Below are 17,955 nucleotides of genomic sequence, written 5' to 3' on the forward strand. Positions count from 1 at the left end.
CATTTTAGGATTTACTAAGCTGAGATTGCTCTTGAGCAGGTGGGCTGCAGTGAGTTTCATCCACAGGTGATTAACTCAACTGTCACAGTAACACAGAAATCCACATCATGCCTCAGCTCTGCTATTGTCACTACAACAAAGGTGACTTGCTTTAAGCATTTCTAACAAAAGAATTACTCTGTGACACAGCAATAAAAGCAAAATAAAAGAAAGAAAGGGAGATGAGATTTTAATGCTCCAAAATGCAAAGAAATTGCCTTTGTTGCCTTTTACACTCTATTCTCAATGTTTTATTTCTCTCTCTTATTGTAGGACTGGGGCAATTCACATAGGAGACAGAATCCTAGCAATAAATAGTAGCAGTCTGAAAGGAAAACCTTTGAGTGAAGCCATTCATTTGTTACAGATGGCAGGAGAAACTGTCACCTTGAAAATCAAGAAGCAAACAGATGGTGAGTGGGGCCAAGGGTACCATCCATGGTCCTTAATGCACGTGTTACTGCAGATTAACAAGCATTTAGCCATCCATGGAAAAGCTTAGTGTCAGGAGTAAAAACCAGATTCTCAGAACTGCAGTAAAGCAAGGATCAACACCTTTTTTTTTTATATAATCCTATTCAGCTACCAGTCCCAAGAAATTTTCTGTGCCTGTGGGTCACGTGAGTGAGCTGAGTGATGCTGAAGATGAAAGCTCCGCTGCACAGAAATCTGGCAAGCTCTCAGACATCTATTCCACTACAGTCCCAAGTGTGGACAGCGCAGTGGAGTCCTGGGATGGCTCTGCTATTGATACCAGCTTTGGAAATCAAGGTACTGTCAAAAATACAATCGACATTTAAGGCAGGAATTATTGCCTTCATGGTTGACCTTCCTTTGCCCTAAGCAGAACTTTTTTATCCGTACTAACTTTTAACCCTGTACTTTATAATGTGCTGCTGTCTCATTATGACCACACATCTCGGCAGGCAGCATGATTTCTTGCACTTGGCTGGCCTCAGATTCCTTCTTTCATGAGGATGTGATGTGTTACAAAGCATTTATCAATACATTAACAGGCTTTTGTTAGCTTTACTGACATCTGAATAGCTCGGTCCATAGCTCATCCACAACTAAATGAGTTTATCCTTCAAGTACAGATCAATGCAAGGCGCAGAACACTCTGGAGATGTTCAAGAATTTGATGCCCATATTCATTAATTTTTAAATGACAACAGATTTATTATAAACTGCTCAAGGGCAACATTAGTCATTGCCTATAATTTGTAAATCTTTTGCTTCTTCCTCATTCCTGCAGAATTAACACCTAACTCTCAGCTGTCAGAAAGAATCATTCCATTTAAAGACATGATTTTCGATAATGATATTTTTTCACCTCTCTCTGACTATTGTTTTATATAGGATTTTCAAATAATTTCAGTTTGTAACACATGTTTATTTAGGCAGTGAAGGATATAGACATCTTGTAATATTCTTGATAACAAGAAAAGTAACTTACGCACAACTTCAGTGTTTTATTTAACTCTTTTTAAAATGTTTCTTCCCATAGTAAAGCATGTATTCCCATTACCTGGGAGGTATTTGGACAGATAGATCCTTACTTCAAATAACTTTTCCACTGGAGTTGGAATTTGGATGAATTTGATCCCTTTCCTTAACTGTGTTGGTCAGTTTACCAAAATAAGTTATATTAGATTTTCTTCTGGTATTTTTGATAGTTCTAAGGAGAACTATTGCTGAATAAGTGCCAGGATGGCAATTCTCATTTTCTGGATGAATTGAATGTATTTGGAGCAAATTGTTCAGCTGTGGAAAGGACTGAGGCCCAGAATGCTTGATTATTTGGATTCTGTGCCAAAGCTGAACCAGTACCTCAAGGCAGTTTTTTTTTTAACTCCCTTGAAAAAATCAGCCCAGACTTGGCTGCATACATGGCACCTCTGCTAAATAGCCTGAGTGCAACCAGATTTGTGCCTTTATCCCTTGGTGTCGTGGTGGCCCCCATTTCTATAAAAGTTCATTCTGTCTTGACCCATCAAGCTGAGTTTGGCTTTGCTCCAAACCCTTCTTGGCAATAAGCACAGACTAAGCAAGTTGAGGAGTTTGAGGGATGGTTCTGCAGCACCAGATAATACTTTATCCTATTAATTACCAATTTAATGCTGGTGAGCTGTCTTTTCTCTCCTTGAATTAATACCCCATTTTGTACCTTTGTCTTTTGTGTCTGTTTTACTAATCCGGAGCCTTCCCCACAGAGCAGTCACATTTCCCAACCAATACCTTTCCTAGAATCTGGGACTGTGTTAATATCTGCCAGTTTGCTGGAAAATGCTCACAGCTCTATAGGTACACAGCATTTCAGGGAGACAGGTCTAGACTGATTTATGGAAGCAAATTACCCTCTTTAGAGGGGGGGGAGCAGTGATAATAATAACACTTCCTAATCCAATATGCACAATATGCACATCAAAAAACACCAACTTTTTTAGTGTACAGAACTAAAAAAGTAATATATCAAGGTGCAGTATATTACATATATATGTTATATATGTGTGTGCATGTATAGATACATACATGCATGCATGCATGCAGACATATATAGTGTATATATTATGTATATCATTTCCACCATAATGGATTTTGCTTACTAGATCAGCATCAGCTTGTGACCCATTGATCCATATGTTCTTCTTGATGCATCACTTGGAAACTGCTTCCTACTTGGAATTCAAATTACACCTGATTTCAGTTAAAGTACTATTGAAGTAATACCTGCTTTGCTAGTATGATAAAAGCACCCAGAAATAAACTCTGCAGGTCTAAAAGCCATGTGATGCCACTTACACAGCCTTGAGACACTTAGAAATGCGTGATAGAGATGGTGTATATTGGTCCTGGGAATGTGTGCCCATTGTAAGACAGGTCTTTCCTGAGCTCTCAGAGCCCTAGCAAAAGGGCACAAGAAAAGCCAAGTTCATGGGATTTTTTAGTGCATCTTTGGAAACTTTTTTCAAGGCATGTGAAGCAGTTTTCTTAATAAGTTAGCTTTAATTTTGGGCGTGGTGCATATGACCATGTTAACACATATTTAACACGTCCATAACATGTGATTTATTCACTACTGTTCAATCTAGGATGTTGAATCGGAAATTGATAAATTGTGGCAGTATCTAGAACTAAATATAGAAGCAGCTGAGACATAAACAGTAGGAGAACAGTGTTAGATGTATTTAAGATTTTGCTTTCAGTGGACTTTCATAAGAGAAACTCTAGAGCATACCTAATTCCAGACATAGTCTAGGTCAAATAATCTGGCTACAGAAAAAAATAAGTTAACAATGACAAATTCACCAGTTCTTGAGAAGCCAGCTTCAGAGGTGTGCTTTCCTGTCACTTCAGCATATGCATTGCTGCAAATTAGTAATTCATCTTTTTAGGACACACCTATCCTGCTTCAGGCTACAACTTCAATGCCTACGAGTGGAGGAGTCCCAAGCAGGGCAGTTTGTCCCCTCCGGGCAAAGCACGGAATCACCCGTTCCATGAGCCGGGGCTGAGCGATGACGAGTGGGACCGACCTGCAGCAAGCACGTGAGTTCCAGAGCAGGGCCTGTTCTCTGGCCTGCAGCTGCAGCAGTGCCTCAAAAATGAACAACACTAGCTGTCTGGAAGGAAATTATGTTTTTCTAATGAAGTTATAGCAGCTCTTCCTTTGAATATGAGACACAGTATACTTAATGAAACTTACTGGGATGGATTAGTGGTCTTTATGGAGGATTATGATGCCAACACCAAGACCTATATTTATTTCAAGTTACTTCAGCCTATAAAGCACAGCATTTATCCCTTAAGAATAAACAAACAAAAAAATTAGGGCATTTCCCTGGGCAAGTTTCATAAAAAAATCTGATCTGTTTTCCACTTCACAAAAATAAACCTACAGATAATGTGGCTGAAGACAACTGGTGTGTTAATCTTTTGTCTTCTATGAAGATTCATTTTGGTTTGGGCAAAGAAGCACAAATTAGTCTTCTTCCATAAATGCTTGAGACATTCACATTCAGTAGGAGTGATACAGTAGGAGTAAAAAGTGATCCAGGTACAAATGTCTTGTCCAAACTATTGGTATTTTGCCATGCATTTATTTCTTCTCTCCTGAGAAGTAAATCTCATTTTCAGTTAATTTCTCTGCAGACAAAAGCATTTCCTGAGGGAAAAAAAAATTTACTTCACAATTCCTAGAGATAGTGAAAGACCCAAAAATCTATCTTCTGTTCTAAGTTTTCTTTTCTTTTGGATTTGGTAGTGGATCCACTGCAGAGGCTTGGGTAATTCCTGCCAATGAGCAGTTCTTCCTCAGATGTGGGAAGACAGGCATCACAGTAAAAGAGATTTCTGTGCTCTTTGCACCCACCCTCAGGATCTGCAGGCATGCATGTCCTTCATGAGAAATACACTTTCTTGGTGTGCCAGCACAGCTAGCCTGAAATCCCAGCCTGTGAAAAATTCAAGTTTAGTATCAAAAAAAACCCTTCCTAGTGCCTGTATAAACACACTGGGTAAGGAAATCCATGAGGTCCAGTCTGTAAGCCTTGAAATACAAATCAAGGCAAAGATTAGATGCTGCTTTCAGAATTTGAATGACAAACCCTCTGATACAGCCCATGGCTTTGTGGCATTTTGTCTGGAGACAAGCCTGGCAAGATGGCAGCTAAGATATGAGCAAGTGTGAATTCCCAGTCCATATCCAGCTCCTTTGGTCCCTACTGCAGAAGCACACTGGCAGCTTTCATAGGCTAGTAGTGGACAGTGTTTGATAAAGGAAATTAGATAGTTTTCTTCATAGTGCCCATTCTTGGTAGCCTAATATTTTTAGTTTAATAGGGTCTTTTATCCACAGTTACAGCCCATATTTTGTTTCTCAAATGAGATGCAGCCATGATTCCAGAACACCTACTGTTTTGCAGCTATGTAAGTAATGGGCTGAAAAAGTTGATGAGCAGTGAATCAGGGAGCTGGATTGTAAAATACAGAATCTTCTAAATGAAAAGCATGTGTTCTATTACCATTTTAAAGCACTGTTCAGCAGAAAGTATGCACATTAAAGAGTCTTGTTCTGCTTGTCAATGTGACTTACACCTGAGAGATACAGTACACATTAAAATAATGATCACTTTAATGCTGTATCTGTAAAATGGATGGTGCCACATCTGATGGTGTTGCTATCCCAAGTGCTGGAGTGTTTGAGAAGGCTATGTCTGCTCTCCAAGCCTGTTACAGGAATCCTCAGAAAAAGCACCACTTTTCTTGTAGTTCTAGCTAAACAACTTCTCTCCCTCTAGCTGTAGAAAATAATTTTTTCTTGCCTTTTTTTGTGTAGCACAGCTTCCAAGAATATGTGGCAACAGAAGGAGACTGAGACATTGGGAGAGAATCAAGAAAACCATGTAAAGCAAACATCTGTAGAAAGATCAGGTGGAGAGAGCATCAGGAGCCTGAAGAAAGAGGGAAAGATGTGGAAAGGTGCCTCTGGAGGGCAAAGGAAAGGTGGGGGACAGCTGGAAGAGTGGAGTACTTCCAGGTAGGAAACCAAAAAGTGCAGAGAATTAAGATCCAGCTGGGCTGAGGCAGAGGTGGGGGGCAGGGGGTGTGAAAAGACAAGGGAAGAAAGGAAAATCATTTGAAATGAGAAAAACAGGGTAAAAGCAGAAAACACTGCATTAACTTGCTGTTGATTGACAGAGGAATTTCAGTGGGCAAGCAAATGAAACCAGAGAGCTTAAACCACTCTCTAGCCTGGTGTCTACCTATCACTGGCAGGTAGAACAAGTCTGTTACAGTTCCTGCTCCAGAGAAAATGTTTAACACATTAAAACATCAATGCTTACAGGAATGAGTCTGCCAGATCCAAGAACCTCCTGATTAAGAAAACTAAAAAACACAAAGATTTTGTCCCTCATATGGGAGTGAGAACCATATCAGATACCCATGTCTTCATTATCTGTCCTACTGCCTTTCCTTCAGTCTTTTTATGTATCTATTTCTGACAGCTCTTTAAAAAAGCGTCAGAAAACCAAATGTGTTCATTATGGATCAAACAATATTTCATATATTTTAAAATCAATCCCTCAGGTTTTAGATAAAAAAGACATCTAGGTAAATTATTTTGGTACCTCTTCTGGTTTTTTGGTGTAGTAGCTCAGCTACAAATTACTCATGTGGCTGTAATGAAGATGCAAAAGTTGAGATTTCACACACCAGGAGACAAGACTCAGAGAAAAAGCACAAGAGGAGAGGAGAGCTGAAAAAGAAATTGCTTCCACTAAGAAGTCCAGACATAGAAGCATCATGATTTTCTATTTCACAGAAGTCAGAGAAGAAATGGACCTCCAGTTCTAGGAAATTCAGGTTTTTCTGTCGCAGACAATTGCCTCAAATTATCCTGTTCATTAGCTTAAGTTCCATTTGATATCATTAATGTGCAATATAACAAGAGATATTGTAATGGATAAATTAATCTATATTCAAAATTGGCAATTAAAAGAACTACATAGATTTATGGGAAAAGCTCATTTCAGAAGTCAAGGATCTTTCTAAAATCATGTTTTAAATACTTTCTTGTCTTGCCTGGGAGGAATTGCATCTGTGATCTGAGTAGGTATTCTTGCCATTGCTGTATCTATTGCAATATCTTAGAAGAGACACTGATGCTAGGTGGAGAATCATTGCAATAAGAGATTGAAATGGCTGACCATTGTCTGCTTAACTGATTGTAGCTGTAAGAAAGCATCTCTGAGGCAGAGTATCATGTGTGTGAAGCATTCAAGCTGTCCTCCCTTGTGCTGGGCAATTCTCCTATTTAAAAGCTATTCTGTAAACACAATTACATTCACGCTATTCTCAGTAATACATTGTTTGTCAAGCAAGGCCTCAGATGCTTCCATAATAGTGTTTGCTCTGTTTATGTGCTGGTTAAGCACCACTAGCTGCAGTCCATGGGCAGCTGCTCCAAAGTAACAGCTTGCTGCCACCAAAAGGGCAAATTGTCACTTTCCTTCCTCATCCTTCTTCCCCTGTGCCTTTCACATAATCAGCCCTCTCCCATGCAGCAGCTCTGATGCTTGTGTGAACCTTTATTGAGCTGCTTCCCCTTGCTAAGGTAGAAACCCCTCCTGCTTCCCTCCCTGTATACACACATACACTGTAAAGGTGTTGCTTTGGGCTGTGTCACCGCAGCCCAGAGTGGAGGTTTTTATCAGACCTCACTTGGGGTAGCTGAGCAGCTACCTAAGCATCACTGTTACCAACATCTGCTCAAGAGTGCTTTTAATAAGGCTTTGGGTGCATTTATGAAGCACCAGAGACCTAAGTTTCCATGCAAGACAGTGGCATCCCTGAAGGTTTCTCTGTGTTTATGTATGAAATGATTGGAGCAGTTTCTATTATGGCGAACAGGTGGGCTTAAATTGATAAATGCAGCTTAGGCTGAAGGAATCAGGTAAAAAGCACCACCAAGCCTCTTTTGGAAAATGTTGTTTGCAAAAAAAAAAAACAAAAACAAGGACTCTTTCCACATTGCCTGGGAGAAGTCTGTGAGGTTGAAAGGTTTTATTGCAAATATTTGTTGCACGGAGCAGCTCCGCACACAGCTACTGGTTAATTCATTAATTTTCATAGGGAGGTCCCAGTTTCAATCCAGTAAAAATGTGTATTGAATTGTTCTTGGAATCCATTTATCTCCTTACTGAACAACTCGCTGCTCAGACCCTGCCAGCTGCTAGTGACTGCCAGGTTATGAGAAGGCTTGTCTGTCATGTGCTCTGCATGTCCATCCGGCCTCTCCTGGGCAGCCACTCTTCCCCACTCTCCTGCATAACCTTGTGTCATTCAAGTTGCAGTCTGTGGCAAGGCACGTGTGTAATATATATTTTTAGAGGGGGGAAAACGTCCACATTTTTTTAACTTCTCATTGTAAATCTAGCTTCACAGGTACCCATGATAACACCGAGGCTGACCAGGAGGAAAATTTCTGGTCTCAGGCTCTGGAGGATTTAGAGACCTGTGGCCAGTCAGGAATTCTGAGGGAACTAGAGGTAGAACAATCTTAACCTTTCTTTCCAATTATAGAGAAATATAATGGTTTTGGTTTGGTTTACATTCATTTTATTTTCTCCTTTTTTCTTTTACGTTGCACTAATCACACCAATTCATTTAAAAGCTTTAACCCCTCTCCACAGGACAAGGCTGACAGGCGTCTGTGTTTGAGAAACATGACTCTCTTGGTACCTACCCTTTACCTTTATATTTTTGCTTGTGCAGCTGCCTCCCCTGCCCCTAACCAGAGCTGTTTTCTTTTGTGCAATGCAACCAAAATTCTATGAACATGTTCACCCCAGTGCTTTTGACTTGCAGCTTCTGCTGTGCATAACCATCGATGCTGTCTGTACAGGCAGCAAATGGCACAGAACTTCTAAGTGGGCATAACCTTCCTGCAGCAATACATTCCACTCGCTGACAGATGCTTCATGCAGCTTTTCTTAGCATGTTGTAGGTTGTCTTTTAAATTGAAACTTAATTTGATTAAGATGAACATAAAAGAAAATCAGCTTCTCAAAATGTTCACCTATAATCGTACCACTCTGAAAGAAAAAGAAGCTGCCAATGTGAGAAATGTTCATTATGCAGCAATTTCTTCACCATGTAACAAATTTCCATATTTCATCCTTGAGTTTATTACAAATCTAACCATGCTTTGTGTTAGATTGTGCTGAGGGCATCGGGGGAAGAAAACAGAGACAGAGTAACTTGGGAGTGTTTAATTGTCTAATCACCTTTTCTCTAAGTTATCTAATCAGAACAATTAAGCATTGTACTGGCAATTAAAGCTACAGAATGAAAGGTCCTAAAATATTTTCTTTTATGTTCTTTTAAATTCCTGGAGCTGCAAAACTGGCAGAATCTCATTTTCATTTTTATGTTATATAAAGTCCTTTAGCAGCCAGGAGGAATGTGAATGGCATAACTGGGTGAAAGTTTTTCAGTTCAGATTAATTTACTTCCTCAGATTTATGGCTTTTGTATTGCATGTTCGGGTAGCAAAATGTGATTCTCATATATTTGCTATTGAAAACCAGAGAAATATAGGAGAAAATGTTATCCTGGTTTAATTCCATAGTTAGATATGGTTTAGTACTGCAGGCTTCTCTTGCAGTTTTCAGTATTCAGAGCATAATAAAAGGATATGAAAATAGATAATTCCAAAAGAGAAATAGGTCATCCATGCTGACCAGAATTCAGTTATTTCAACACACTGAGTTTTCCTCAGCCTTTCATGAAAGTGAAATTCAGAACTGTAGATGCACCATTTATAGCATTGCCTCATTGCACAACACCCAGCTCTGAAAAGAAAGCCAGACTCATTCAGTGTGACAGGATGCTGAGAGTGGCCATGTCTCGACTTTATGAAGTGCCATGGCGTAGTCAAGGACTCCTTATCATTTTTCATTTCAAGGTCTCCAGCCAAAGAGCAAAGAAGGCTGTTGTTTGCCAGGTCCTCTGGCTGCTTTTGCTCCATCAGGCAGTAATATCAGTCATTACTGAGCACAAAAGAGTGTTATGACTACCATCCATTATCTTATAGTGAAAGTAGTGATTCAGCTGTGAGAAGGAAGGGTGACAGACATGCTCACCAGAGTTATAGGCAAACATTTATTTGTCTGTTTTGCCCTTATTTTTTACTTCTGCCATTCAAGCAGGCTGTCTGCATCCAGTCCCAGTCAGAGTTCAGGTTATGGTCTTTAAATTTCCCTTTCCAGTTGTTCATCAGAAGAGATAATAAATAGGAAATTCAGCACACCCTGTCCCCACAGTGGCTGTGCCAAAGTGCATATGCCTCCCATTCCCCAGAGCAGAAAATCTTTCCCAAGGGTGAAGGCTCATTGCTGTGCATGGATTCTTTTAAAGTTCAGTCTGTTCCACACAGTGGGCGAGGTGACTCCCATCATCATCTTTCATGATTTCATGTATTCTTGCATCTAAAACAAAAGGCTTTTACTGAGATTAAAACCAGCAGTGAGACCAGGGCCAGTATTAGTGCTGAGCTAAGGCAGCCACTCTTTCCAGGCAGTGAGCTCACCTGCACTGAGTTTTCCCTGAGCTTGGGTAGAGCCAGGCACTCTGCCCATGCTGCCTCTAGAGCTACCTACAGATTCTGCTGGCTCACATATTTTTACCTTGCACACACAGTGTGAATTGTAAATGCCTTCCTGTAGTTCCAATTCCAACAAATGCAATTATGCCACAACTTAGATGTTGTTTTAGTGATGTGTAAAATATTTTTAAAGTAAGCAATTGCACTACATACTCTTCAGTCTGCCAAGGGACTGGCTTACAAGCACAGCAGTTCTGGTGCTCAGTATTTTAGTTTGAAATGCCATCTGAAAACTTTTGCCCATAGGGTTCATATATTGTTATTGTGTTTTGTTGTGGTCTTTATTTTATAGTGACTTGCAAGCAGATTGAACATCTGTCCTCTTGCCTTTTGCTGTGCCCTGAGTGATTGTGTTCTGACAAAGAATAGAGGTGTTTTTCCTACTGCTATGAATTAACCACTTACTTAACCCACATTCTCTGTTACAAATTAACCTGTTCATTAATGCTCTAGGCCACAATCATGTCAGGAAGTACAATGAGTTTGAATCAGGAGACCCCACAACCACGTAACCAGCTGGGAAGACAAGCCAGCTTCCAGGAAAGAAGTTCTGTAAGGCCACATTACAGTCAAGCTACTCGTAGCAACACATTGCCATCAGATGTGGGGAGAAAGTCCATGGTTCTGAGAAAATTTAAGCAAGAAATGAAAGAAATCATGTCACCAACTCCTGTGGAGTTACACAAGGTCTGTAATTTTTTTTCTGACAGCTTTGAAATAATATATTCAGCACAAGAACTCTAATTATATGGCAACACAGTAAGCACTTTTTATAATGACTCCACAGATGTAATTTGGGGGCCATGCATATTAGTTCTTACAAACACATTAATGATAGATCCTTGTGGGGGAAAACAAATGAATAAGATGCATCCTTGTCTACTATTTCATTTTACAATAAATCCTCAAAAGGCACTGCTCTTTTGACAGGAGCATCCACTGGTAATTTGAATTGACAGGACCAATAACTCTTCTCCACAAAATGTGTTCATTAAGAAAGCAAAGTTTAATTTCTAGAAAATACATTTCTTCAGGAAATTACTCAGGAGGGTTTGGGGCTCCCATAGGTCCTTTTTTAAATTAACACTCGTTTTGAATCAAATACAAGGAATTCAATGTACATAATATAGAACGTTATTTCAAATTAGGTGTTGCTTCTTTTTTCTTTATAATTCCTTTGCTCTAAAAAGGATAAATAATCTTCAGACTATGCAGCTTTTCACTGCTCAAGATGGTTGGAATCACTCAGTGATATGGAGGTGGCACTGCATTCCTAGCAAGGGCTGGATAAAGGATGTTTGGATATGCACAGCAAACACCTGAACCACTTTAGCTCTCAAGTCCAGTGAGGTCATAAGAGCAACCAGTTTCCAAAACTTTGAGGGACATTATAATGCTGTTCTCCCAGATGGGAATGAGCATCCCATTTCCTGCACCCACCTTCCTCTTAAAGGTCTGAGATCTTTCCAGAGAGGAGGCAGAACACAGGGATATTTCATTAATATGTCACCTGGTCATTCTCAGTAGATCTGGGTTGGTTTCTAAGCCCTGTGGATTTGCCTGAGTTTAGTCTGTAGTTCAGTTGAGTTCAGCAGCGTGAGGACTTGCTGAGCGTGGGCTAAATGAATGTTTATAGAAGGTAGTAGAGAATTGATCTCATATATGGTAAATTAAGTCATTGGCAATGTATATGATCAATAAGGATGTGTTGGGATAGTTTTAAGCTATTCCTATTTCCAGCTTGATGTGATCAGTGGAGTTAGGTACTGTGCTCAATTTTTCTGAGTGGTGAATAAATGTGAAATATAAAACCAAAGTATGCCAGTAGGCATTTCACAGTGTGCTCACATTCAACAAAGGCACAGCTCTGGATTACAAAGCCAGCCTTCCATGTTAAAATAAATCATTACCTGGAAAGGAGTCCTGAGATTTCTGTTAATGAGTCAGTGGTATTCTGTGATAGTAACTAGCTGTTGAGTCCTGGGCAGTACAAATAACCTGTCCATGAGCTTTCTCTTGCTTCAGCTGACTGTTTTTAAGATTGCTTTGACCTTCCCTTGGAGTAATTTCCAGATTTTGTTCAGACAATATACCTACTTTTCCCCTGTCTGCTGAAGTGATGCTGAGTTTGTTTTTACTGTCTGTTCTGTCACCCAGAGAAGAGTCATTTCCTCTCTAAAAAATCTAAACGTTGAACCTGTACCAAGGATTTTCCAAATCCTTACAGTCATTCAAGAAAAATAGAAACTAGTGACTGGATCTTATGCTCTGATTCCCCAAAGTGAGGTTGTACTCCTGTGACACATGCAGGTTAGCCCAGGCAGCATGGACTGCTTTTTACCTGAGCAAGTTCTCACTTGTTAGTTTTCTTACTGATTCTTGTGTAGCAGTGTGCCTGCTACTTTCTCTCATGTATTCATGTTCATTTTTGTATTAGACCTCTAGTTTAATACCCTGTTCCTTTGGACAGCTTATTCAACCAGAGTTTTCCAAAAGAGCTGCAGTGCCATAGAAATGACTTCACTGTCAGAGAAATGCCTTGGTTGAAGTACTTTTCATGTATCCTCTTGCTGGCAACATGTTCTGCCCTCTGCAGGCAAATGTCTTAATTAGCTGGGCCACTGAAAAATAGGAAGACTTGGAAAAATGTGATGGTGTGGGCAGTTCTGAGATACAAGCTAAGACACACCTTGTCTAAGACCTCCCTTGGCAGATTCTCAGCACGTACTTGGCTGCGTGCTGCTGAGCTGTGCCAGTCTCTGGGCATGGCAGGGCAGGGGCCACTGTCCTGTGTCACTGTGAGGAGTCTGCATCCCTGCTGTGCCCACAGGTCAGAGCTCACTTTGCAGCAAAGTGACCTGAATTCTTCACTGCTCCTTCTTTCTGCATTGCATTCACCAGCTGTGCTCTTGGACTGTCTGTGTCCTGAGGAAAATAGGATTGAGATAAGTGTCCTACTAATCTCTTCAAACATTCGTTCTAGATGGTTTAATAACATTTAATTTAGCTGGATAGTGTATTGCTATATCAGTACCCAAATTTAATGAATGCCTTTAATGATTTAATCTACTTAGATAATAATATAGATTAATATTTTTCTAAAAATCATAGCAGACCATTTTTTAGAAGTTTCATAGAGCACACTTTCCTCTGAGAGCAAAAATATGCACTAGGATCAGATAATTTTTCAATATTATTATTACAAGTAGTCATTAACCTAAAATTACAGTCAGTTAAAATATCTCAATAGCTGATCTGTGCAAGATGTATGAATTTAAATTAAGCATTTTCCCATAGACTTGAGAGGGAGAAGAGGCATAGGCAAAGACTTAAAATGTATAAGCTTGTGTTTTAAATTTGTAACTATTTAATTGCTTATGAAATATGAATTGAATTTCCAAATCCACTTTCTTTTTCCCTTAGGCTCCTGATGTAAATTTAAAAGTCTAATAAATCACCCAAATGGAGATTTCACTATTGAGATCAGACCTTCCAAAGAGTTGTGATCAGCAGTACAGATAAACCAGCATGAGTTAGGTGTTGTGTGAATTGTCTGCAGTTTTATTCCTTTCAGAGAGGGTGGCTGTAAGTCAAGATGAGGAACCTGTGGTAGGGCTTTGTCCATACCCATTATTGAGTAGAAATTGAGTATTTCAGATAGCAATGCTTTTATCAGAGATTCTCTTTGAAGAATGTATGTTACCCTGGGAAGAATTAGCCCGAAAATTCTAACCTCTAATACAAAAGAAAGTTGTCTGCAGATGCCTTCCATCTGAAAAATGTGACAGCTGTCAAACATGCAACAAAGTTAAATTGCTACCTCATCCCTGAAGCAAGCATAAGTTTCTTTAAGTTCCAAGCTCCTGTTAAGCACAGCAAAAGTCAAGAGAAGATAGCCATAAGGGAAGCAGGTTGTAAAAATCTAGGATCTGTATATCTGAAGAACCACAAGCTTCAGGAAATATTTTGAAATGTGTAAATTGTGATTGATAAAACGACTTGGGATGATCATTCCCAATGCCCCTCCTTGTCCCCTGCCTTGCCCACTCCATTGCAGTCTCTTCCCATTGACTCTCTAGAGCAAAGCCCCTCTTTCATGCCCTTTGTAATTTGAAATGCTCCATTTTTTGTCTCACAAGGTGGGCATGAAGTAGCACATGCATTGTTACAGACAAGATCCAGGTTAAGGTGTGCTAATGTGTCATGGCTCTTCCTAGGGGTGTCTAGAGCTGGATTTGTGTGTGTGTGCTGTTTGCTGATAGATCACTCACTGAAAACAGGGAAAAAAGCAACTCTGGCGTAGAACATATGAATGGGGACCACCATCCCTGGTGAGCTATTCTCCACTCCAGTTTGGCTCTGAGAAGGTCTTGACTGTAATAGTGTCCAGTATGGGATCTGAAACTTAAAGAAAGATGTTGACCATATGGACAGGATCCAGAGAAAAATAAGCCTTATTTCACATCACTGCAGAGAAAGACAGAGTAATGTGATCTTGTTCTCTGTGGATAGCAACAGGCTTAAGCCTCAGCAAGGGTGTTTTAGTTTAGACCCAAGGGAAACATCTGAATGACTAGAAGGGATTACTTTATAATAGACTGTGGAATCTTGATCACTGGAGATTTGAACATGTGGGGCAGATAAATGTATCTCTGAAATGCCTTAGGTGCAGTTGATCCTGTCTTAGGACAAGAATGAAGTCTAGATGACTTCAGAGAGCCCCCTCTTTCATGTGCTTTTGTTGTTCATCTGGGGCTGGATCCAGCTCCATTTTACTCCAGTGCCTGAAGAAGGGGAAAAGAAAAGGAGTAAGTGGAAAAGGGAAGTTCCTTTTAAAAAACATGCCCCCTGTGCTAGAACAGGACAGAGTATTTCAAGTCTTCTTGTCTTAGGCATTGCATCCCATTTTTACATGAAATTTTCAAGGCTTCTTTAAGAAGCAGTTGACTTGAAGAACTTCTGTCCTTTATGATGATGAGGATAAAAAAATTACTTTGCTAGAAGAGAATTTGGGTCTTAGTCCAGAGCTAGTTATTTTTAATTTCTGCAGGAAGTGCATACAAATCTGTCAGTAAAATATATCTCCCTGCTTTTTTTTTTTTTTTAGTCTTGCAGAATGGTGGTCTTACAGCATTTTTGTAGCAGCTTCAAACACACTCTTCGTTAAAGCCATGTTAAACATGCTGTGATATCACCAACAAAAGCCTCTGTTCATAGCAAATTATTAGAATTTCCCTAGAGTCCTGCTGATAATAGCATCTGTTGATACAAATTAAAATCATTCTATGATTAATTACTGTGAATTTGCAGATAGGTTTTTCAGTAGCTAGAATGCCCATTGACTCCTAAAGTTCATGCAGGGATGGAGGACATATGACAGATCCAGCAAGAAGTTATCTTGGAGGAGGATGGGGGAAAAGAAGGCAAGAAACTTAAATTCCACAGTCCCTGCAAAGTATGAAATGACACCTCATACCAAAAAATGTCCCTGGCAGGAAGAAAACCTTTAGCCTAAGGGGACTTTAGGTGTGGCTTTCTGCTTTGCAGGGCTGTTCAGGGGGACAAAAACACAAGGGAAGAGGATGAGCTGGGGTAGAAGTAAGGGATGAACATCACATGGGGGTGTTTGTGCTCCCCACGGCACAAGGCTCTGATGTTTTCACAGCAGCCCCACAATGCACCATCCACATTACAGAGAAAATGGTGCTACTGCTTCAGCCACTGCCCTTGTATCCAGCTGCTCTCAACTGCTGCCCAGCACAGCTACCAAACCTGCCAGGGAGTGTGATTTCATTCTGGTCAAAGCAGGGCTGATACAGCCCTAAACCCAGGTCAAGAAAAATGCAGTGAGCAGGAAAGCAACCCAAATCCTTTACTCCTGTTTTGAGAGAGCCTGGTCTGTTCTGGCAGTCCTTTTCATACTGGCAATTTAAACAGGAGCTCAGCAGCTTTCTGAAGGCAGCACCAGCCAGTGCTGTGCCCCAGCACTGCTGTGCCTTGGCATCCTTCTGTGAAACACTGACCATGTCCTCGGCCTGCTTTGAGCAGGACACTGAACTAGAGACTTTCCTAAGTCCCCTTCAATTCAAATGATTCTGCAATTCAGAAACATCAGGAAGGAATTCAGTGGCTGGTGCACACACAAGGATGCAACACATGGGACATTATTTGTACCAAGTCATTATAAAATTTTGGAACAGTTAATGTCACTTTTATCAGCCAAGGTATGATAAAATCAGTGCATTTTGAATTAAAGGTGATACATGCTACAGCCCTAAAAACACGGGTTTGACTGTGCAACTGTAACTCTGCACAGTGGCACACCACTCACATAATTTACTTGCATGGGTCAGCACCCCTGATATGAGGGAGGACCAAGAAAATATAAAAACCTAAAAAAAGCATGCCACTTACCCACAAAGAAGTCTCTATCTTTTTCTGTCAAATAGCTAAATTCACAAAACTATCTGTGAGGACTTATCTTCTGAATAACTGAAAAGCCTTCTCCTAACGGTTTTACCTTCTGTTTCCTGCTTTTTAATGACCACCTCCTGCTTATGTAACTGTAAGAACACTGCCTGCAAGCTCTTTCAGAAGGAGCCTTATGTGTACTTCCTTACAAGATTGCATTATAACTCTTATACTGAGCACTTCTGAGGTTAGGCTCTACAGGGCAGACCACTGCCTGGCCCAAACCAGGCAGTCTAGAGCTTAAACTGACAATAGTCTTTATTCCCTTGATTGCAAGACACAACACTAATTGTTTGATTGAGGCCAGATCTTTGTACTTGAAGCAAAACTAAGCCATATCTTGTACTCAGATGCTGGCAGCTAGAGAATAGAGAGACAAAACACTAAGAAAAGGTGGCTAAATACCACAAATTTCCAGCTGACAAGCAGAAGTGAAAAGGGCTGTTTATTTACAGAAGAATAAGGTGGCTTCTGAGAATATTAACATAATGTCAAAATGGCAACAACTTTAATACTGTAAGTACCAAACAGTAGGTAAGTGATCTCTCTAATGTGAAAAAAAAAAAAAAAAAAAAAATCACCAAAACCATCCTAGGAAGAAAACCTGCTTCATGCTTGTAGAAATGGGGGGATAAGTGTTTTTTCTTTCTCATCACATCACCTCTCCTCCACAGGTAACTTTGTACAAGGACTCTGATGGAGAAGACTTTGGGTTCAGTGTCTCAGATGGTTTATTGGAAAAAGGAGTGTATGTTAAAAACATTCGACCAGCTGGCCCTGGTGATCTGGGAGGTTTAAAACCATATGACAGACTCCTACAGGTAATGTTTCTGGCACTGTGCAGGTCTAGCATGAAGGGACATGACATACAGATCACTTTGTAAAAAGGTTTATAACCACACTGGGGGTATCTGGGTATGTGTCTTTGGAGATGTGATTGTAGAAAATTGCACTTTTGCAGTTTTGTTACTTGGAGTGGCCCTGCAATCCACATTGCTTATTATATTTTAAATAATGAGCACCACTGTTTGTTTGTATTTCTGCTGGGAAGGGATGTGTGTAGGGGGATCAGGAAGGACAAGTGACCATAACCGCTCTGCACCACAGGCTGTGCTGTGTAGATTTCTGAGATTTCTTTTCTTGGCAAGAAAAGGCAGCACTTCGTGGAGCTTTGGACTTTTATGCAGTGGCACTAAAGCTGGATTTTCCTGTGCAGTCAAGTTTATAGCAACAAACTCTTTCAGAATGCTAGGTATTTTAGAACTCCAAAGGAGACA

At 40.2% G+C, this 17,955-nt stretch overlaps 1 protein-coding gene across 18 annotated transcripts in view; it reads left to right on the forward strand.

The window, feature by feature from the left end:
- The window catches only part of GRIP1 (glutamate receptor interacting protein 1), a 307,466-nt gene that overhangs the window by 287,065 nt on the left and 2,446 nt on the right, over nt 1-17,955 (forward strand). For 11 of the 18 annotated variants that reach the window (XM_071423476.1, XM_071423477.1, XM_071423480.1 and 8 more), the window contains 8 exons: nt 313-452; nt 622-810; nt 3,435-3,588; nt 5,378-5,578; nt 7,979-8,090; nt 8,235-8,279; nt 10,661-10,894; nt 17,353-17,499. In XM_071423476.1, the coding sequence (XP_071279577.1) occupies nt 313-452; nt 622-810; nt 3,435-3,588; nt 5,378-5,578; nt 7,979-8,090; nt 8,235-8,279; nt 10,661-10,894; nt 17,353-17,499 (1,222 nt within the window). Of the gene's footprint in view, nt 1-312; nt 453-621; nt 811-3,434; nt 3,589-5,377; nt 5,579-6,364; nt 6,406-7,978; nt 8,280-10,660; nt 10,895-17,352; nt 17,500-17,955 lie in introns of those variants that run through there. The other 7 variants (XM_071423486.1, XM_071423487.1, XM_071423474.1 and 4 more) reach the window with 4 other exon arrangements.

Source organism: Agelaius tricolor, unplaced genomic scaffold (genome assembly GCF_023055355.1).
Source record: "Agelaius tricolor isolate 1412-34295 unplaced genomic scaffold, bAgeTri1.0.p SCAF_3, whole genome shotgun sequence".
Lineage (NCBI taxonomy): Eukaryota > Metazoa > Chordata > Aves > Passeriformes > Icteridae > Agelaius > Agelaius tricolor.